General features: G+C 35.6%; 1 protein-coding gene across 1 annotated transcript; it reads left to right on the forward strand.

Annotated features, from left to right (window-relative positions):
* The first annotated feature begins 1,291 nt into the window (after positions 1-1,291).
* Positions 1,292-23,695, forward strand: LOC135695960 (ras-related protein Rab-28). The gene is made up of 8 exons (XM_065215192.2): positions 1,292-1,818; positions 8,563-8,659; positions 10,789-10,877; positions 12,143-12,272; positions 13,321-13,393; positions 15,641-15,671; positions 19,908-19,985; positions 21,722-23,695. The coding sequence occupies exons 1-8, from the start codon at positions 1,738-1,740 to the stop codon at positions 21,815-21,817; spliced, it is 675 nt and encodes a 224-aa protein (XP_065071264.1). The 5' UTR covers positions 1,292-1,737; the 3' UTR covers positions 21,818-23,695.
* The last annotated feature ends 423 nt before the right edge of the window (positions 23,696-24,118 follow it).

Genomic DNA, 24,118 nt, shown 5'->3' on the forward strand with positions numbered 1-24,118 from the left:
AAAGCTAGCAATCGCACTGCTCATACCCTATATATTTAAGAACAAATTAAGAACAAGTCAGCCTCAGATTTTCGAAGAAATTAAGAACAACCAGCCTGAACTTCAATTTACTGTCTCTTATAAAGAAGATTGTAATGGTAAATTTATTAACCTCCCTTAGGGCACCCCAAATGATGCCAACATATATTCATGACAGATCAATAGAACAAACGTATCTTGAGCAATGCCCCGATGAGGGCCTATTCAAATATTCTGGAAAAGATTTATCGATGACATAATCTTCATCTGGCAAACACAAACTTGAAAACCTACGGGAATTTATACAATACACCCACAGGAAATAGATATAAAAACCGTATTTGGTCGACGCACTTCTTAAAATCACGCTTCTGGTCCCAGTCAAAGCAATTTTAGACCCAAATATGCAAAGCTATTCCATCAAATTTCCTCCCAAATAGCCACATTTACAGTGTCTTGGGTTTTTGACAAGCGGTGCTTGTCTTTTTAGTGTGGATTTAAATTTGACACAAATATCAACCAAGGATGTAAACATAGAAATGGTGTAACACGTAAGGTGAAAGGAAATCAGAATCAATTTAGAAATCTATTCCATCCAGCCCAAGGTGACGCTGGCAATTTCTACTTCGTGTCACTGGTAGTCTGTATCATTTTACTTTTGAAGTAGACACATTACAAGCATAACCTACTTTTTTGTTACGGTTACACAAGAGAAACAACAAAACAGATCCGTTGGTAGAAAACATTTGCCCTGCAAAAATTAGTTTTGCCCTGCGAAAAGGTCATAAACTTTCGTGGTTGGGGGGGGGCGGTGAACCACCCATACCCCCTCAAGTGACGCCCCTGGTTTACGTGAGAGTCACGTAAGTGTAAGGTTGTTCATCAGTGGTCACCCAATCATCGCACCCTTAAGGCCGCCGAGTGTGTTTGTTTGTATTCAGGTACGGACGATACCTTTCACTGAAGCGATATCAGATTCGAAAAATAAGACTCCAGTTAAAAATTAAATGAAAATGTAAAGGAATGTTTTCAGGCTCAAAAACAAAAATTTCGAGACTAGAAAAATTTGTAAGTATTCCAAGGCCTCAAACGAAGGGAGGCTGGGAACCATGTCTCCCCACTTTGGGAAACAATAGCGCTTTTTTTCAAAATCTTTTGTTATAGGTGTTAAATTGCCCCCCCCCCCCCCTCCCCTTCTAGTCTGTGTCGGAGCCCATTTATTCGTATAAATTGTCGTTAAAATTAAATTTGGTAACTTCTTTCTTTCTTGATTTTTTAATGAACTTTTAACATGCTATTGGATGTAATCAGTAACCGGTACTGTTAATAAAATTTGAATTGATTGAATCAATAATTTTCTTGTTGACCTAATCATTAATCGGTTGTCAAGGAGAAACACCTGTTTGCCCATCACTGAAAGGAGGCTGTTATCAGCAGTGGAGTGGAGATGTGAACTGCGAGATACTTGGCAGTGTTGCTGAATTTCTGCTTTCCACACTGGAGTATTAATGTACAAAGTTAGGACTACTTGTTTAAATAGTTTGCATATTAATGCTTTATATATTTAGAAAAGTTTCTGCTGCTAAGACTGCAACAAAGTCAAATGGTATAGACAAATTTGGTTTGAGGCTCGCTTGTGTTGCATAGGCCTTCTTCTCAGTTGTCTGGACTTGGCCAGGTTATCTCTGCAGACTTTCAAGAAATCATAGCTTAGTAAAAATGTCAGAATCTGATGAAGAAGATACTTCGAAAGATCGTCAAATCAAAGTAACATTGGTTGGGGATGGCACAGCAGGGAAAGTAAGTATTAAGATTTCTGGTATTTTTTGTGTTGTGGAAAGATTCACGGTCCAAGCAAAGGTATCCACATTGAATCTTAATAAATTGCAACTTATCAACTCAGGGAGGTTAAGTTATCCGCTAATCATCCAAGCTGAAGCAATGTACACAATTCGTTCGCTCTGCCTGATTCCCACAGCCACAATAACAAGTTTAATAGCGTTCTATTTCAGTTATACCAAACTACCACGGCAAATCTCAAGACAACAATAATAATAATTACATTTTAAAGCATCATGGTTGTTCATCAAATGACCAAGATTGTAGAATTATAAATACCTAGAAGCATGTTCACAAGACGTAGGAAAAGATAACAGAACTGTTGACAGAACCTAAGTAACTTGTTAGACATAGCTCGGGAAGTTCTCTGCTCACTTTTACAGACTTGGCTCTATAATAATTACCCTATGAAGTCATTTAGCAAATTCCAAGTTGAAAAAGCAGCATGGAAAAGTGTGACACAAGATCTTGGGTGCACCAAAGGCACTTCAGCAATATGGTGTGCAGAAAAAATGGCCAGATGTTCTTAAAATGCAAGCAAAAGTGCACTAAACAGTACTTAGAATACATTTGAAATGGAATGAGTTTTAAAAAGCATATCTAAATGACAAATTGGCCAATGTACAAAAGAATGAAACATGACTAAGATAGTGGTAGCAGCTAAAGCTCAAATATTCCAACTTAAGATGAATTTCACTCATTAAGAAAGCAAAAACAGTTAAGGTGAGCTCTGGCAAATCTCAGGTGCGCTCATGATATACTTTCCAGAGACAAAATTTTTCCCCCGAAGAACTGACTTTCCAATCTAGCATTACACCTGGTGAAGAATAAAGAAAATTGTTTGATCAACGTTTTCTAATTAGGGTACCATGTATAGAAATTTTTCATGTATAGAAATGTAGAACTATGAAGTCTGCCACTATAAAAAATTATAATAATTATATTATTTATATTACATCCTTCTCCTAAAAACTGCTGAAATTGAGTTTTGGCTTTAATTCTAGCTAAACTACAATGATCCTCTTATAACTAAACTTATTTCAATTACCTTTATCTTTAGCCAGGGAATTTTTCCAAATTTAAGACTCATATTTATTATATGTTTTTTGACTTCATCATTTTTGTAACTCTCTTTGAACAAGGTTAAAGAATCTGGGCTTAAGTCTAGCATACTGTTATTTATAACATTTGCGAGTTAAGAAAAGACTGATGAAGTTGGACTGTTTCAGTGTGCAGACTTTTATTAAGCCATATAGTACTGTGTTGCTAAACACAGTTTTGTTTTACTTCACTTTAAACTTGCTTTTAAAAAGACAAATATTTTAAAGCATACTAGAGCTTTTCATCTGACACTCCATAAACACAAGTGGCATTTATTTTTCAACCTTTGCAGTCATGTCTGCTTGCCTTTTTGATTGCCCTATTTCAATCTGCAACTGGCAATATTTATTTCATTGATTTTTTATCTATGCCCTGACATTTTGTACTCTGAAAAATTTCAAAAGAAAGACTTCAGTATGTTAAAACATTTTTGTTTTTTCAAACTAATTTTTTTATTTTGTACTTTAAAAAATGTCTTCTTTTATATATTTTATGTTTGCTGATTTTTCAAGTTTTTCAAGATATTACTAAAAACACTTTCTTGAATAATTCTGTGATTCAACCAGATCTAAATTGAACTTGATTTGATTCTATTGGTTTTGTTGAAAAAGGTTTTGGGCCCTTTGTAAATGAAAATTAAAGTATATCAAGTATGTTGATCTGATCATAAGCCAAAGTTTGGAGACTGTGACCTTTGACCAGGGCCATCGAGAGCCAGCTTGGGACTAGGGGTGATTCACAAAACTTGATCTACTTAAGGAAATTTCCTGTGGCCATGCCCTTTAGTCTCCCAGAGATGCCCTTTTTAATTACAATTGTCAACCAAGCTTTTTGAGGATTTTTACAAGAATGTGCAAAAACCTTTTACATGAATTAAGCAAGGACTGGTGGACATCTCTGTGATAAACTTATAGGCATTGATTCTATATGGTAGCTGAAATAGTAGCTTTTTTTCATTGTGAATAGATCTTACTACATTATTAGGGGCCCCATTGACGCACAGGCCCTCAACCTTTTGCCCCTCCTAATCCCCCCTCTTGATGCCCCTGCCTTTGACTAGGCAGGTGTTGGTCATTAAAGAAGAATGAATGATATGCTCCATCATGGCTAACATTCTTTTTATCTGTACAGTGATCTGAATTTTTGTTGTTTTACGAAGCTTTTTGATGATAAATGATAAGTACTTGGAATTATGTTTTATGTTTCAGCTTTGGTGGTCATTTGGTAATAATTTATCCAAACTTGCTTTCTTGCTTTAAGTAAACCTGTCACTTGAATGTTTTGAGTCAAAACAAAGAGTCTTGTGTAACTTTGTATACAGGTGGTTCTTTTTAATGGATTGTTACCTGCTTTAATCTACAGCTGAGCTTGTTTTTTCTGCTTACCATATTGGTGATACACGGTCTTATTATTGTGTTTGCCCAACTGGGAAAACATTTACCAATATTTAATCACCATGCCAAAGTCTTGTGGTATCTTTGTTAGACCTTTGTGTATGATGGCAATTAAATTTGTATTTAAATGATAACTGAAGTTAAAGATTGATATTATTAAACAACCCATTAGATAGAAAAGGGCGAAAATGGCAAGTGGTGATGAGAGAAACAGTATCAATTGTTCTACAATAAGCCAAACAATGCCAGAAACACATTTTGCATACATTATTAATAACATGTTATCAACAAAACGTGCCAAGCAATAAAGGAAAGCAATATATAAGCATTGAAAAACACCAAAGGACGGATGAGCTCATCACAAGAGCCAACTGCCATCCATACATAACGTCAGGTCGGCATGATATCATCTGTGCTGCTACCGTACAAAGCTACAACCGGTACCACCTGTTCCAGCCTCTTCCAATTTGCCTTAAGCAAGCATGTAAAGATTAGGCTGTTAAAACTAACATGAAAATGTACAACCTAAGTCTACCAGATCAGAGGGGGCCACCTCCGGACCCTCAACATGCAACCAGGAGGGCACATCAGCAGCCCCAGACTGGTGTGACAGAAACGATCAGGGGTTCATTGCCAGCAGCCTCGGAGTGGCATGCGACAAGCAACCAGAAGAGGAAAATCAATCAAAGTCATGAACAATCTGCACCTACAATCCTCGTACAATTAATGACCTTAATACTCATGCACTCGATACAATGCTTTTTGAAATTGAAAATATAAACTGGGATGTGATTGGCCTCTCAGAAACAAAGATTAAAGATAATAAGATAGAATCATTAGATAAACTTGGCTTCAGATTGTTTCTCTCTGGCAATGACACTTCCAGATCCAATAGAGTTGGATTTCTAGTGAACAAACCTTTTAGCTCATTAGTAGATGATTACCAACCTTTATCTGACAGACTTGCTATCCTCAAATTGAAAGGCAAATTTTGTAATATTATTTTTATCCAATGCTACTTCCCGACATCTTCTTATCCTGATGAAGATATTGCAGACATGTATGATCAAATCGAAACAAATGTTCAGAGTATACCTAGAAGAGATCACCTTTATGGATGATATTAACTGCATAGTATGCAACCTTCATATCAGTTATCCAGATGCTATTGGCAAACACTCTACTGGTATTGCCAACGACAGAGGAGAACTCCTGGCAAAATTTTGCACAAGAAATAACCTCGTCGTCTCACCAAAACACGATTTAAAAAGCGCAAACATTACACATGGACGTTACCAGATGGCAAATCAAAGAACCAAATTGACTTCATTCTAGCTGGAAAACCGTCTGTCCGTCAGAGCATACTCGACAGCACTGTACTCAACTCCCCTGATATATCAGACCATAGAATGGTAAGAACACTTAAAAGCAAACCGAAAGACTTCACAGTTGGGGAATAAAGGCTAAAAATGGAGACATCCTAACTGATAAAAAAAGCCTTCTGGAACGCTGGGCAGAATTCTATGAAGACTTATACAAAGATGATATCCTTTCTTTTGACATTGATGACACTCATGAGGATTCCATACCACATATTCTAAGAAGTGAAGTTGAGAATGCCATACAAAAATTGAAGATCGGCAAAAGCCCAGGATTAGACAACAAATACGCCGAATACTTAAAGGAAGGAGGAGAACCACTAATGAAAGCTCTACTCCATCTATTCTTACAGGTTCAAATAATTGGCACTGTACCACAAAAACTCAAATAAGCTCTATTGTCGTGCTTTACAAGAAGAATAGCAGACTAGATTGTGGTAACTACCCAATTAGCCTATTGAGTCATATCTACAAAGTCTATATTAGCATCATTTCATCTAGAGTTAAAAATGATCTCTTTGCTTCGTTCCATGACTCTCAAGCAGCTTACCAACCAGGAAATGGTACCATTGAACAAGTTATTGCATTGGAACAAATCATCGAAAAGTCCATCGAATTCAACAACCCTGTATACATTGCTTTTATTGATTTCACAAAAGCATTTGACAGCATTAAGCTCGATTGCCTCTGAAAACATCTTGAGAAAACCAACATAAATAAGATATATATTAGGCTCATTACATCAACATACGACAACTCCACTGCATCTATTAAAACCGATATTGGTATTTCCAGACCTGTCAAGATCCTGAAAGGCGTTAAACAAGGAGATGTCCTGATGGAAGCGGAATCTCAGTGTAAACCAGGATTTTCTATTGATGGTCAACTCCTCTCTAATCTCACATATGCTGATGACATAGCAGCCATTAATAGATCACAACGAGAACTTCAAACTTTTCTTGATTGTTTAGTAAAATACTCCTCTGAAGTCGGGCTCTACATAAATGTTTCTAAGACAGAATGTATGACAACAGCTAAAAATGATACCTTACATCTCACCATTAACGGAAAGCAAATAAAACAAGTAAATGAATTTGTTTATCTTGGCCATAATTATCTGCTACAAATGATGGAACTGCAGCTGTTAAACATAGAATCGGTCTCGGATGGGTCGCTTTTGAGAAGAACAAACTGCTTCTAACATCTACCAGAGTCCCTTATCATATAAAACAAAAAATATTTCAATACATATATTCTTCCAGTAGTTCTTTATAGAATGGAATGTGTTATTTGGACAAAGAAACTCCAGCAAACGATGGAAATTTTCCAGAATCACATCATGAGATTTACGACCAATCATAGACTTGTCGACCATATCAAAATTGAAGATCTGCTGAAAACCACCAATCTTACCCTATCATATCAACCATCAAGAGCAAAGTCACAGAATAAAAGTATTGAAATTATTTGGACACATCAAACGCTCTGAAGTGGGCCTTTCAAAAATCTGCCTGGAAGGCGCTGTTGAAGGAAAAAGAAACAAAGGAAAACTAAAGAAACGGTGGCGCGATAACATCTTAACTTGGTAACAACTTGATCTCGCCGAGTTGAAAGTTACTAGCAGAGATTGTGACCGTTGAAAAACACGCAATCTGCCGTAGGCGGAGACAACGAAACACGATAAAAAAGCACAATTTATTATTTAATGATGAATTTTATCAAAACGTGTTTTTTATTTCAATTGAAGTTTTTTGGACATCGACTATTAGTTTTGTCCTTGTTATCTTTAGCTACCATAAAGATTAAGATTAGACTTGCTGGAAAACTATAACAAAAAGATAGTCAAATGAGATATTTTTACATCTAAGAAAGAAGGAAACTGAAAAGATTGCCTTCTCTCAACTGATTTGCACCACAGTACCAGGTATTTCCACCACTATGTAAATTGTCAAATTATTGAGGTCAATTCACAATAGTTTAAGAGCTATACAACAGTTTATTTCAAGATCCTTGGTAAAAGTAGAAAAAGTTAATAAAGATAACGAAATAATTCCATCTTATACAGACCGGAATCAGATCCGTTATACTACAATGGAATTCTTAAGGGTGGCATCACATTTAATCTTGGACTATTGTTATTTTGGCATGGTTCATAAAGTTATGAACGACACCAAATAACATTGATTTTGTGGAGAAAGAGCCGGTACTCATATGACCATATCTACGCGAAATCGAAACGCATTTAACTGATTTCGCATAGGTATTTCTGGATGCTCTTTCAGTTTATGTGACCCAAATAAAAAAATTCTAAAAACAGTTTTTCGTAACGACATCTCTTAAGAACTCTATGATGGGCAGGCGGCGGGCGGGCGAAGATTTCTGGCGTTTTTCTCAACAACTGTGCCATGATTGCAAGCCAAACTAGTCACGGATATTTGAGGCCTATCACGTTTAGATCTAGTAAAAGAAGAATAAGGGAAACGAATCGTGAAGGGAATAGCCACAAGATTGTCCATAAACAGTTTCATCTACATAGGCTTTTGTAAATCTTATTGCCTTATACAGTCGATACTCAGCCCGTTTTTCCTAAAAATGTTTTTACGATCTTTTGTTTTTAACTCTGCTTTCAACACCCATGATTGGTAAACATCTTTGTACTGGAGTTTCCATAGGCTCCAACCTTCAAGGATGCTGCGCCCAATATATGAATCAACGATGTAGTATTTTTGCGTCGCAAATTGGAATAATCAACAGTTTGGGGACAAATTCAATATTATTCTTTCATTATTGGTTGTTATACATACGCAAAATGAAGTTTCTTTTATTTGCAGACATCCATTTGCATGCGTCTTGCAAAGGAACAATTTGGGAAGGCTTACAAGCAGACACTTGGCTTGGATTTTTTCCTGAAAAGGCTGACATTGCCAGGTACCATGTTTTTTATTTTGAAACATTGAACGCACAGTTGCAATAACAGGGGATTTCTGTAATCGCCAGAAGTTTTCTTGTGATGCAGGCTGATTCAAAATTTAACAAAATACCTCGTGTAACTCTTGAGATTATCACTGGGAAATTTTCTGATCACCAGAATTTAAATTGATCTTCTTGTTACAAAACTCTGCTAAGTCGTAGAAAATACCATAGATATTCTCATTCTATTCCTTATTTTTAATTGTCCAAAATACAATTTCTGCAACTGCAACTGCAACAGAAAGACACATTTACAAAGTTATTGCGTTTAATTTGTGTTGCAATGATGAAAAATTATTGTTCTGTTCTAGTTAAGATAAAGCTAAGGTATACAATAACGACAGGACAGTATTATTGCAACGGAGATATTATAAAATACTTCATTTTTCCAGTTATTTTTCTTTGTTCAGCATTTTAATTACTCATCCTGGCCAGCAATAGCTTCCAGCAACCCCAATTTGCTTTGTAGAGAATTTGCTCCTTCAAATTTAAAGCATACATAGAGTAATTTTTTACATGATTTTTACATATATTGGAACAGATGATTTTCCTTTTGTCTGATTTGCGCTTTTTCGGATCCCACATTACATTTTTAATATACGTATACACTTACTTTTTATCTCTTTGCTGGTGATACATACATCTAATGTGAATCCAAAAATTTACCTAATTTAGTTAAAACTGTTAACAAAGAACTTATATCCATAAAGAAATGGCTTGATGCTTATAAGTTATCATTAATATCGATAAAACTAATTATATTATCTTTCATTCTTCTTCTGTGAATGTTCCTTCTGACTCTTCCATAAAAATGGGGAAAAATCGTTTTGAAGGGTAAAGTTTGTTAAATTCTTAGGACTCCTCTTAGAGCATCTAAGTTGGAAATACCATCTAAGTGAACTTTCAAAAAAAGTAGCCAGAACATGTGGGATCTTTTTCAAGATAAGAAACTTGCTGCCATTAGATTTTTTACTCTGCTTGTACAATGCTTTGTTTCTGTCCTTTTTACAATATGGTTTAATCGTCTGGGATCAAAAATATGCATCCTACATTGAGCCAATTTTAAACTGCAGAAAAAGGCTGTCAGAGCCATATCATTCCAGCCACCCTTGGCATCCTCTCTGCCAATTTTTACAACTTCAAACTTCTCAAACTTTCTGATCTTTTTGAACTCTGACTTTTAACTTTTGTTTTTGATTCTGTTAATAAAACTTCACCAAGTTGTTCTTAGGGACATTCAATGTCAAGTGTACCCAGAAAAACCTCATTTGCACAGTGACCCTCATAGATTTTGCTGATAATTTGCATAGGTGTAGGGCTCTATAAGAAAAGCTCACACCCAAAATTTTAGGGCTCTAGGTCAATTCGTTTTCGAGTTATGACAGGTCAAAAATTGCAAAATTTCCAAAACCGGGGGCATTTGGACCACACCCAGATTCTCTTAGCTCCTGATTTTTACTAGCTACAACAAAGATTTCGGTATCAAATGAAAGCTCCTGTAATTCTGAATCTGACTAAAACAACGCAAAAATTCTATCTCTTAGATATTAGATATATGGGGTTTTTTATGCCTCTTATCTTTAAAAGGTGCACTGCAGAAATCCAATTTGTAATTGAAAAGCAATAACGAGCTCCTCCTTTAAGTAATTCCCTCCATACAATCTATCATGTTTTTCTCTTTGTTAGCGTATATTGTATCAATTTTCCATATCATTGTATTAATATTCTGTAATAGTGTTTTATTTCCTTGTAGTTTTGTTACTTGTTGGTATTGTTATTCATAAGATTGTATGTAGTGAATTTAGATATAAATAAACTGAAACTGAAGCTGAAAACTGAAACGTATCTTTTAATTCACGCCATTTGCCATTTCACAAAATATGCCATTTTTCTCTCTATCAGTTACTTCTCTGTTGATGATATGTTTTTCTGTAAGAGCACAAATATTATCTGTTCCACCGCCCTTTGCCCGGCATATGTTTCAAGTGAGATATCCTTTTATTAAAGAAATGTGTTTTATTTTCATGGTGAAGTTCTTTTAGATATCTTTCTGACGGAAACCCTTTTTAATGTGTTTGCTCTTTCAGGCCATATCAATGTCACATTGCAAGTTTGGGACATTGGTGGACAGCAGCTTGGTGGCAACATGCTGGAAACCTACCTTTTTGGAGCACAGGTATTTATAAGAAAATATTTCGTATTTGTCATTATATACTGTATGTCGTTCTCGAGTTTATAACTCGTTATAGCCAGGTGATCCTATACTCGGCTAGCTTTGCAGAGGCTTGCAATGCGGCGAATTTCTATTACTATGAACCATTTCAGCAACAGGATGATATAGTTAGCTAATGATTTGAGTACCAGAATGAAATAAATTAGTTTGATAGTTAAAACACGTCTTGGCGTAAATGAGTCGTTTTAGCGAATCTACATCGTTTTTGCGAAACAGTATTAAAACCAACCGTTCTTGCAGCGTTTTCGTAACATTTCAGAATCCACCCTCTATCTATTTTCTGGGAATCCACCCTCTATCTATTTATTAGAATCAGGCCAGGTAGAGAGGATCAGAAATCAGGAGAAAGGACTACAGCACAAGCAAGCAAAAATATTTTCCTGAATAACCAAAGCGTCATTGTCTGAATTAAGACCAAGTCTTTCGCACAGTAGTAGTGAAGAAATTATCGTATTATTTTAAATTATTCCAATCTTTGATACGGTATTTATGACAGTTTTGCCCAGTCCAGCAAATAATAAAATGAATAACCATTTGCCTGGTACAACAGAATTTAGAACATGAAGAAAAAAAATTTTCCTCTTCTTCTTCATAACTATAAAGAGAACCAATCAGCTTCCGTAATGAGAAGTCATGAACCATGTTGAGCTTACTGTGGCTCATCTCCATATCAGGAATTTCTCTAATTTCTTTCTGAAAAGATTTTCTAACTGTCAATTTTTCCTCCCGTCGCTTAGAAGAAAGATAAACTTTAACTTTAACAATGAAGAAGAATGAGGTCGGTTGATAAGAAATCCTTTGCCTCGTTTTGCTTGACATCAATAGCAATTTTTCAAATGTTCGTCAATGACATATTTTAAAAGCATTCAACCCGAATTTCGTTTAAGAAATAAAATATCTTAAGCTAAATTCAGTTGAATTTGTCCTTGTAGGCAAAGTCCCATTGCTCGAACCTTTTACAGGTAGAACATTTTTTGGAATAACCAAGGCTTGAAAATAATAACGATGCTGAAAAAAATTTTTAAAGCAAGACAAATTCAAGTTATTATGAAGTCTAATTAATTATCAGCACTCAGTCTGCATCGAATTATCTTAACGTGGCTAAGATACTGATGATTATGAAAGGAGAATATGTTTTTAGAATTGTAAGACAGTCGAAAGATCGTTTTAACATGGATTCTTGTATTAACGATTGTTTCTTCTTTCAGGCCGTGCTTTTGATCTATGATGTTACGAATCACAGCAGTTTTGAAAACGTCAGCGACTGGGTGGATGTTATCAAGAGCACAGTGGGTCCAGATGCTAAACTACCTTATCTGGCACTTGTGGGAAACAAAGGTGAGTCCATTACGTGTACCATATTGGCTCTTTGGCAGAGAACTACTAGTGATTGTTCCGTTCCCGTCTCAACAGTTCTTTTTTTTGCAAAATTTAGAACGCTATTGGAACGATATGCAATCGCTCCCATGTGAACCTGAGTCTGCTTCTGTGATCAGTCTTCTTATTTGTTTATTTGAATGTGCTCCCAAAATGAAAAGTAAACCATGGTATGCCTTTGTAGCGCAATCTGAACTGTAAAAATTTGATTTGCTCGTGGATTGTTGACTAGAGATTTTCCCTTGAAGATGTAACTGGCCGTCCAACTTAAGATTACTGTTTGTGTTATTGTGCCTAGCTATTTTGTTTTCCTTCCGCACTGCGATTTATACCCAAACAAATCAAACATAAAACAGATTCATTATGCTGAATTATGAAAAAATTGGCTGTCTACGATAATTTAAAATTTCGTTCACAAAGTTCACCATATGCCTCTTCTCTCCGTATTTTTGAAATATGGGGTGTGCCTATCTTGAATATTTAAAGCAAGTGTTCATAGTTTGGGCACAGAAAAGATAGGTTCACTGCATTGAACTGGAACTCGCTTAAAGAGCGTGTGCGTTAGTGCGCGCACTTTAATGTGATCTCATGAATCATACGATTAAATTTCTCTGTTACAATCTAAGTAAATACATTGTAGTTCTCCAACACCTTTGGTCACGGGGCAGGCCACATCAGACATCACACAATGTGACCCGTGGGTCACGCGTTCTGCAAGCCTGATTAAATATTATTCATCAATAAAGATAACTCTTTAAATGGTTGAAAATGTTTTCAGGAGACTTAGAATCATTCTGTGTATGCTATTCAAGTAAAATTGATTGTTGTTTCTTGAACTTTCAAAATACAATCAAGAAAGTTGCAGTTTAGGAAGATCCAAATTAAGGTTAGGATATTCAGCGAAACGCTAGGCAGCAATGATTGCTGGAGTTTTTTTGGTAATTATTTGGGTTAGTTTGAATACATTTTTAGTTCTCGTTTTGTAAGCTGTTCTTAAATTTCTTTCTAGTTGATTTGGAGCACATGCGTATCGTAAAGGCAGAGAAACATGCAGAGTTTGCCTTGACTAACAACATGCACAGGTAAATGTTTAGCAATGTTCTGTAGTATTGACAAACATCATGCACAATAGCTCCCTAAACCAGATGTTACTCGGCTCTCCAAAGAACTTGACTACACAGCATTAAATTAAGGCACCAACCAAACCAATTTTTGTCATAGATTCACAAAAAAATTTCCATTTTTATCATTATTTTGCTGGGCATTTTTTGAATATCTTGACAAATGCTTTTGTGAATGAACATTTATATGAAACGGTCGCTACTTTGTGTTGCACTAGAATGGTAGATGATACAGTACATCATAAAATATTTGTCATAAAGTAGCATTGAGGTTTCAAAGAATTCAACAGTTCAAAGCATCCTTCAAGAATATATTGTACTCCGTTCAGCTACCAGTGCTAGAAAACTGAGCAACATTCACCAGCCATTTCCTAATAAGATAGGGTTTCAATGTTAAAATCTTTCGTTAAAGGAAAGAACGAGGCTTCCGTGAGAGAGTGCCGTGCTCAGTGACGTTTTCATCAGTTGTAGAGGAAACAAACAAAGCTAGATTTTGCTGATTGGCCTAATTTTAAGATATGCTATGACACGTTTTTCGCTAGTTGAATATTTCGAAAAAACCAAATCAGAACTTTTTCTATTTGTTTTCACGTTGTTGTTTCTTTATTGTAAAATTCGATACCGTTAAGTGTTATTTAATAAATTGTGCGGTGGTACTAATTATTTCTAAATTCATTTTGAAATGGCTTTGAAAAAAGCAAACATTTGAATAAACTAAAGCTTTTCGTCTGACACTCTTTAGAGTCTAAAACGTCAGAACATAGATCGCAAACTCTACGCTAGGAAATATGTATACCCAGTTGTGGATCGAAATAGGCCAATCACAAACACGAGCACATGACTGTTGAGGTTGACCAATCAGTGCCGCTTGCCTATTGAGAATGTTACCAATGGAGTCCAAAGGTGAAAACGAACTCCTTTTGGCTACACAGTAGCGGTTTTTCGTACTTATGTAGATAGATTCCAAAACCTGCTAGATGAGCGACGATCAGGTTTTACCAATAATCCGAAACATGTCGCCATTGTAGTTTTTTGCACAATCTGGGTTTTCCAGTGAATGCTGCCCGATGGCAGAATCGCAGGTTTTAGTTGTAATTTTAGATTTGCAAGACCGAGGTGGCTGTTCTCTTTCGCGACGAGTTTTGTTTCTAATACATTCATTTTATTTTTTTTTCTTTTTCATGAAAATTTCTTCGACCACATGAACATTTTAAAATGCTTTTGACTAACAAAATGCTCATCGTTTAATGGAAAAATGTATTATTTAGTGCTTATCAAAGTGCTGCTAACATCAACATTTTGGATATTTAACTCTAAGTTTGTGCTGTGTAGTGAATTGTGTAGTTATTATAGCCTGTTTCGGTCTGAAAAATGAATTTTTCTTTACTTTTTCCCCCAACCATCGTTAAAAATATTTCAAGAAATTTTCAGTATATGTGCACACATTTTTTGAAGTTCAAATGCTCTTTCATACAGAGCTTGCTCTTTTTGAGTTTCTTAGAAGTTGTCAAAAGTTTCAAGTAAGCTTTACCCAACAAAACATATAGAAACAAAATAATTCAATTTTTCATAAGTATTTGCTCATTAAACAGGTTTCTTTTCAATTGAACATATCAAATACATTCTAAATCATTTCTTCAAAGCTTTAACCAGTTAATCAGCAATTTCAATACCGATTTAATCTATAGCGGTCCTTTTTTTGTGATTGATTTTTATGCTTGATTTCCTTTTTTGTACCTTTGCTCATTTTTTCAGCCTTGGAATATCCAATGGAATAATTGTTTCATATTTCTCTTATAAGAACTGGCGTTGATTAAAAATAGGTAGTATATGTGTAACCTGGTACATATTTGAGTTGATGATACTTGCAGATAGTGTATTCACATAGATTATATCCTAAATTTTAAGGAGATCGAATCTTTACCTAGTTACCCCACTTATGGCAGGTGAACCCCTTCCCCAGTATATCGAGAATGTTATCACATGTTAATTATTAAGAATGTTAATTATTTTAGTAATGATATATGACATGTTGACTGCATGTTCAGTATTCAAGTGTATGGCATGAAAAGTTTTAGAAATTTTGAGATTTTAAGAGCCAACTTTCAAGTAGCTATGCTGATTTTCAAGCAGCTGTAAGAATTTTCATAAGTTCTTGTGGGAAACAATATTTCCACTTGTAATTATTATTTGGATTTTATTTTTTAGCTTTTTCATATCCGCAAAAACGGGCGATCAGGTAAATATGAATTCTTTGCTGTTTTCTCTTGTTTGTTCTTTTTCTTTTTGCATTCTTTTTTATTATTATTTGTTTATTATTATATGTTATTGAGAACAATACCTGACCAAATTATAAGCAATTTAGCTTTAAAGATAGAGAAATCAAGAACAGCCTGAAGACCAATTTATTGGTTCTTATATAAAGAACGTAGATGACTCATGTTGTGGGACCTAATTTCTTGTTACTTAGCAGCCAGGTAAAAAAGTCATCTTTAAGTAAACTGACCATTCACATAAAAAATTTATATTTCTGCTTGTTCTACCTCACGGTACAGTGGTTTTCAAACTCATTGTCATTCAATAAAGTGGTTTTCAAAATCTTTGGCTGTCGCTACATCGATTCTCATAGCTATCATATACAAGGCTTACTATCATGTTGATCACAATGACATAAGGGAAAACACATCTAACTCAAGATCAGACGAAGGCGCCTCAGCTGTGCCAAATTCCAGTTGTGCGTGATTACTTGGAATCCACACCTTGGCTCCTAATTTAATTGTACCTTTTCTCTTTGATTCAATCGTTTATCATTGTGGTGTATAATAAAACCAGACAACCAGCTTCAGGGATCTGAGCTACATACCAAGTCATGTAAGAGACCACAGAAAACCATAAGACTTCATGAGCAACCACAACTTAACGTTCTTGGAAAAGTGTTTCTTATAATTCTTTTTTTTCTTGTAATTGATTCTTGTTTCTTATAAAATGGTCAATGGAAGTAAATCTGGATTTAAAAGCTATTCATAATGCTTCTACTAATAGCACTTTGTTGATCTGTCGGTTATTGGTTTTCCTGAAACCCTGCCTGTGATCACTCACAAAGCATTTGTCTCACAAAGTGATGTCACGAGCACTTCTGACTGACTAGAGCCATTTGGCAGTCAATTTTAGAGACTTCAAATAGTGTCTGTCAAATATTAAACTGAAAAAAACTTGGGCTTATTGGTTTTCTTTTGACAAGCAAGCCAGACAAGGAAGACCAATGTTTCCATAGTTCTCTCTACCAACTATGTCACCCTCTTTGCAAGTGCAAGTAACCCTATTGAATATAATGCTGTGCAAATATTAAAGATTCAAATGAGAACTGTATCTATCTGTCTATGAAGAAAACAGGATGGATATGTTGTTCAAGATCCCACACTGTGCATTTGTCTCAAGTTAGTCTCCTTGTGTCTGACTTTCAAATTTTCCTATCTCGCGCAAAAGTGAAAAGAGCGAAAAGAGATGATTAAGAACTGGCTGGTAACGATTTGTCGAACAGCCTTTCCCTGTTCTTGGGTAATTTTGTTGTCTTTGATACCTGAAGGAAACTTTTATTAAAACTGAATATCTTAAGGAGAATTTTTCACCTTAGTCTGTTTTTGTCTTTTCTTGTCAAATCTGCGTTTGTCTTATATTTTTATCGCACTTTTCTTTTCATTTTTCATTTGACATACTTTCCATTTTGTAATTAACGCCACTCTCTTAAAAACGCCACACTCTATAAAACGCCGCCTCCAAAGGTTTGATTTTGTAATAAACGCCGTTTTTTAGAGGATATACCGTAATTGAATTACAGACGTAAAAACGATGATCAAACTCAAAAATGATTCTTTCGTTATTCTTTCATAGCAAGGCGAGTAAAATTAAAAATGTTTTGGCAATTTAAATCAAGAATTTGTTGGGAGGTCAAATTAAGCTGCTATTTTCAAAGGTTCAAGAAAAATTAATGTTTTCGAGTCTATAATAATCTTCAGAATTCATGCGAATCATTTACGAATAATCGTAATTAGACCTTTGGAAACTCACAATCCTTAATTATTTGTATCAGAGATCCACTCTGCTCACGTACAGAAATAGAGAATGGACTGTTCTGTTGGCTTTCTAATTACGAGTCCCGTTGTCTTACCAACATTGAGCCACAGGCATCTGTAAATGTAAAACATGCCAGCCAGGTTCCGTTTGACCTCCACAGATAGGGATGTTCATTCGCGCTTCTGTTGAAATCTCATCGGAAACTGTGGCTTCAAGTCTTATTCGATATCGAGTGCATGAAGGGTGACAGTGTTTCCTACTTCCTTATCAAGGTTTACTTTTTTGAATTAGAGTTTTCTACCAGAAAAGCTCTTTATCTCTCTCTAACCACTGTAGGGATATGTGTGAGTCAGTATTGCTTTCGAGATCACCATACTGTTCAAAATAGAACCGTTGCTGCTTATATTGTGCATAATAGCGCCGTCATCTGATGCACAAATAGAACCAAGTGATCTCTTTTATTTATCCAGTCTTCGTTGCTTATGTGTGGGCTCTTTCCAGCACATTCCTTTATTCACTTTATTGATGTTGGGAACTTCATAACCCAACACCCAGCTGGTTACACTCTTAGGCAACGACAAAGAAGAAGTCAAATTTTATCTGAAACATTTTCCTTGCAATCAATCTACATTCATGTTAGTTCAAACTCTACTCGTAACTACTGACGCGAAAAACATAATACATGAAACGTAGATAACTGTGTTATAACCTCTCTGTGAATAATATGAACTCTCCGTTATGATAACATTAGCATAATTAGTTAGTGACATAATAAAGAAAAAATTATGCATTAACAATAACCCGTAAATTGGTTGCTAGGCGCATGCAACCTCGCAGCTTTCCACAATAAAGTTTGGAGTGGTATCTTGCCATACTTCAAACCCATAAAACCCATGCTATTGCTGTCATAAAGTGCCAGCTTTCTGGTTGGGTGGGTGGTTTCAGTGCTCAATGCAAAAGACTTTATCTTTTCACCTGTGAAAAGGAAGGAAATCCGACAAGCTTTGCTAGGTCCTTGAATCTCTGCTTTCGTCGATCAGTCCAAATAAAGCAGGGCACTAACTTCTTAAGTTTTTTGAACAGATTTTTTTATTATTTTTCTATTTATCTTTTTATTTGAATACTTTAGGGAGAGATTAGCCATTTTTTCCAGCCTGGATATTATTAAGTAATTTTTTCTTTGACCCTGAATATATTCTTAAAGTATTCTCATGTTTTTAAAATCTGATATGGTTTAAGGGGAAAACCCCCACTCTTAGACATATTTTTAAAAACGAGATGTGTCAGTTCTGAGATTCCCTGCTATGACCATCGCAAAACAGACAACTGCTGAAAAAGGAAACACAAATTTGCAAGATTCTTAAAACTTGGATGATTCTGAGCTTGAATATTCTTATAAACAATTTTGTTATAAAAACGAGTGTAAAACAAAATTTGTAAACAGCGAGTAGAATTGATTATTGAACAAATCTTTGATATGTTAATTTAGGGAAGAAGCTGCTAATGAAGACACCTTTTGGAAATTTCCTCTTAAAGCTGCAGTGACAAGTTTTAGTAGCTGTTGAGTTTGATTTTAGTACAACAAAAATTCAAATTCTACCTTTTTATGTTTGCTTTTTTGTTTAAATTCTAAATTAACCAGCCAGTAATTATTCTCAGCTTAAGTAATATAATGTAAGCTTTTAACATTTAAAATCACTCTAATCATCTGAAATATTATTGATCTTGTTTTTCCGAATCTAGGCTTGCTTGTATTCCCTTATGTTATTTTTCAGTTTTTACTTGTTTTAGCTTTATATATGATTCATCATTCCTATTGCATTGATTCCATCGTATTTTCAATTCTCTTTATTCCCCATTGTGATCCTGTCCAAACTAATTTGAAGTCTTCTTTTTGTATGTTCCTTTACTTCGTGTTACTGTTTCATATCTTAAAAAATCCATATATTAATAGTACAGAGGCGCAACGCCCATAAAATACACAGCTTTTGATATTGAAGGTCGTGTTGTTGTCGAAATTTTGTTGGCCTTTTCTATTGGTAAACCGCTCCCAGGTTTCGTGTTGTATTCCGCCTTTAGGCTCCAAACGTCCTTTCATTTTATCAACTTTTTCGTTTTGGCCCACATACCCGCTGTATTTACACTCATCCCTACACATTATTCCTGTGCTATGCTAATATTTCCCGTTTTATCCAATCGCTGACTTGATCCTATTTTTAGTTGCTATAGCCGTCTTTTCCATGCTGACACGATTTTGACGTCTAGACATTTAATGTTTTCATACCATTATCATTAGTTTGAAATCTCATTAAATACCATAATTCCTATACAGCGTTTTGCGATAGTCAAGGATGTACCTTGGCTTTAGTTATATATTCTGATATTCGCGTCCTTCCCTTAGGTCGACTATTGCTTCAGGAAAATCGCTGCGGAAATTCTTGGAGTGAAATTATCCAAAGCTGAAGTGGAGAAAACATCCGTATCCTCTCATTAAGTCACATTATTAATGTTTAAAACGATATTATCTGCGATCCTGAAATATTGGGTCGATTTAATTACACTGCATCCTTTTCGGCTACACGCACGCAATCAAAAATCTGAAAGCTTAAGGATAAGAAGGTTTAGAATGATGAAAGGATGCTTATTGCTGCTATGAGCAAATAAGACGATGGCAGTGATAACAAATATTTATGAGATAAGTTTTTGAAAGCTTCGATTTTTTAAGTAAATCATTTTGCTTGGATTTTCATGAGAAGTGAACTTCTAATAACTCGAGAAGAAGGGGAGATATTTGAAACATTCTTTTTGCAAGGGACTGTATCTGTAAATTTTATAATCGAATACGAAAACTGGGAGTTTGGGGGTGTAGGGAATTATGAGGTAGTACCCCAAAAACATGGTTTTCCGGAACTGCTTTTTTGCCATTTGGAGGTTTTTTGCGGACTATCTTGAGGTCAGAGGTAACGATTTTTGCATTTTTTATCTTATGTTTGGTTATTAAAGATGCAAGTATATGGAGGTGGAAGAGTCTGGGCTAGTATGAAAAAACTGGCCCCCTATTCGCTTTTCATCTGCAAATCGTATTAGGACGTATACATATTTTTGACATCACTGTAATGTATGATTGACATTCACAAAATGAAAATTGTTAAAACGCAAAAGCAAAAGTTCACAAAATTATGGGTGACTGTCTCATGCTGTATTCAAAAGTAATTTCGTTATATATATTTTGAAACCTTTTAACGTACACAGTTGAATATTGACTGTTGAATACAAACTGTCCTGTAAAACGGGGACTTCTCTTTCAAAGGCTCATGCTTATGCTTATGCTTATCAGGGGGTAGCAAGAAGGGAACAGAGGGGCCTCAATATTTAAGAAGGTCCCAAAAATGTTTGCAGATCGTACTGAGTTTGAAAACATGCACATGCTGCCTCTTGATCCTCTCTCCCATGACTGTGTTGGTTTGTACATGTTTGTGCATTACCTCTGTCATTATTTTTGATAATGCCATTTCTATATGTTGGAAAAAAAGTTGCCCCTCCCCTCAAAGTCCTAACTACCCCCATGATGCTTATAACTTAGTTTCAAGACATGCCTACTTCGCTAACTTCGATTCACAGAACATCTGAATATATGAAGAGGGAAATTCTTAAAATGAAGCTTTCTTTGTTTATCAAAAATGATGAAATGTTACATAAGTTTCATGCAGTATATTATACAAGTATTGTTTAATTGTATCCTAAATAATGCATTCAGTTCTCTCTTGGTACCAATAAAGAAAATATTGGTTATAAATGACATCACTTCCACCCTTGATTCACTTAGGTAAAAGGTTAAAGCCATATGCAATGCCCAAATGCAATGAGGTGTCCAAAGACCCTTTCTAATTTGGGACTACATTTCATTTCTGATTCTTGAATAAATTTTTTATGCTTTGGCTGACTGCCATCGTTTTATTTCTAAGGAATTTTTGTAAAGAATTGTTGCCTCTAACTGAAAACTGCTTTCTGGCTGTACGACTTACTCAGATATGTTGGTGCGAGCGAATTTTGATCTACGTGTTTTTGGTATTACTTAGACAACCCGCAATGAAACTGATGATCATTTTTATGTTTTTTAGTGTTTTTTTACCGGTAGTTACTATATCATAGATCTAGAAATATACCTTGGTAAACCTATAAACGCGATTGTTTGTGTTCTTAACAGAATTTTAGCGTGTTATCAAAGCAGAAATTGTGAACTACAATAACCTTCAACCAGCAAAGCCTGTGCAGCCACAGACTAAGAGCTCTTTTTGTGTTCTGCAATAACACTTGGTTGCTGATTAGTTCAAAATGTAAGTGACTTGTTCGATGTTTTTCTAACTATAACGAACAGGATGCGAAACTGCATCAAAGCTAACCTAATTTGCAAGCACTTGTGTCTACCTTCCTTTCGTAAGACGAATGGATCACCAGATACAAACAAAACAGGGTGCTGTATCTAAGGATAGGCTTCCTCTGCTCACTGCTGATAGGAAACGGATCCTCATGAGGAATGTAATTGTTTTCGAAACGTTTTCAGTTCCATTTTTTCTTAAAAAAGCCCTATTCAAGCGTGGGTTCAAGCATTTGATTGGTGTATCGCAAAACTGATCGCATTGCTCACGAGAAGTGGCTTGTGCGAATTTTACGTAATTTTCAAGCTGCCGTTGAAAAATTAGCTGCTCGTCTCTTGGCTGTTCATTCGTATGATTTGCAACAAAAATGGAAGCCTTTTCCCACCGTTAAAATTCAGGCTGGATTTGGCTCCTCGGTATTTTTTCGTTTTTGGGGTCTGGTTCATATGACGTCATTTTGAAGTATCCGCCAGTCATCATTCCTCTATTGTACTCTGGCATCAACGAGCGTCCGTCTATACTTGAAAATTCATGCGCAAGTGACCAGTGCTACGAGTCTCGATCAAAAGCAACATAGGAGATGCCTGAAAGTATAGCAAGGGCACAAAAGACACAGCTGAAGCCTTTGATGTCAAGAATAAGCAGCAGCGAGACATTTAGTCCAGTAAGGCTAGCTTGCTCTAGGGACAGTTAGCTTCGTTCTGTCTGTTTTGTAGAAGCAAATTTATTTGATAAGACAAAGAGCTCAATCTTCTTCTTCAAGTGGAGAAATGTCCTGTTTCAAATGAGGTGTAACACGATGTGTATGACAAGTCAACCCTAGACAACTACTGTCTTTAAGACAGAAATGTCTTTCAGATCATGTAATGTAAAAACGTAAATATCCTTACACCCTAAGTATCCTTAGACCCCGTTTACACTTGACCCGAGCAAATTTTTTCTCGATAGAATTTGTCCTAATAGGCGGTGCGTTTACACTAGACCTGGTATATCCGAGCATCTTTATCATCTTGTGACGACAAAGAACCTAGCAAAAATTTGTTTGTGCGCAGAAAGTGAAGTTCTGATAAGACGGCCTCCAGCTAACTGAAAAGAAGTGAGACATGGCCAGGTTGTTGTTGCTTTTGTCACACAATCGTTTGTGCATGCCCCGACAGTACAAGTGTGGTCCAAGCCAAAGGTGGATAGGATTTGTTCAATCTATTGTAAAAGGGCCGCCCATAGGACAAATTTGTCTGAATAAATTGGGACGGCACAGTATGAATATGGCCTGAGTTGACCGTTATCGACTCAAATACTTTAGGCAGAAAGCTAGATTCCTTTAGGTCACTTTAGGCAGAAAGAAAACATGTAGTTTTGAAATATCTTTGACATGCAAATAGAAACGTTGTAAGTTTTTCCTCTCTAAGAATTCAGTGGTTTTGATGTTGTGAGATCTTCACATTTCAATTATCACCCTTTTTAATCTTATCATCATTGCTATTGTGCCCAAAAAAGGCTGTGCAAACACGGCTTTCACCCAAACCGTTGTTCTTTTCTTGAAGCCAAACAACTTGCTTCTTACACCAAACACAGACGTTGCCCCTTCGCTATCATCACCCATTTCAAGTCATCACCCATTGCCCAACCACTTTTGTTATTAGCTAAGCATTTTTAACGGTCGCCACTAATTTGTAAATTGATACTTTGATGTTAAACGTCTTTTTGTATTTATTTGATAAAGTATTTGTTCTTGAAAGGTCTGTTAGCAAAGTATGATTGTGCACGTTGTGGTGACTCACGATGGATTTTATTCATTAGAATATTAATACTCCGATTTGATTTCTTTCCTGCTGTATCTTTGCACTTCTGCGCCGCTTTTTTAAAACAAAACAACATAGAAAACTAATAGGGAAAAACGATGTTTTGTTATCTTGACATTCAAGCACAACTACTCCCCTTCCCGATATGCCAGCCCTACGATATGCCAGAAAATCTCAGCTTTGCGTATCTTGTTCAGCGTTTACAAGGATGTTTTTTTAATGGTAACGTTTTCTGTTCAATAAAACACATCGAAAGTTTTTCCAAGAGAATGAGACTTGGTGAAAAGATGAAACGAGTTGTCTCATTTCGTTTCAAGTAACATAGATTTATCGTTGCCTTTATTTAAAACGAATCTCTTATAGGTGTGGCCTTGCATTTGATTTGGGTGGGGTTTAGAGAGACTTCGAAACGAAGTTGAAAGCTGAAATTT

The sequence above is a fragment of the Rhopilema esculentum genome, chromosome 14 (genome assembly GCF_057945365.1).
Source record: "Rhopilema esculentum isolate cy_ngs chromosome 14, ASM5794536v1, whole genome shotgun sequence".
Classification (NCBI taxonomy): Eukaryota; Metazoa; Cnidaria; class Scyphozoa; order Rhizostomeae; family Rhizostomatidae; genus Rhopilema; species Rhopilema esculentum.

What these genes read in the sequence shown, in the direction of transcription:
- LOC135695960 (XM_065215192.2), top strand. Translation starts at nt 1,738, where the DNA reads ATGTCAGAATCTGATGAAGAAGATACTTCGAAAGATCGTCAAATCAAA. An exon ending in TTGACTAACAACATGCACAG is followed by an intron (nt 13,394 to 15,640) that starts GTAAATGTTTAG and finishes TTTATTTTTTAG; the next exon opens with CTTTTTCATATCCGCAAAAA. An exon ending in CTGAAGTGGAGAAAACATCC is followed by an intron (nt 19,986 to 21,721) that starts GTATCCTCTCAT and finishes ACAGAATTTTAG; the next exon opens with CGTGTTATCAAAGCAGAAAT.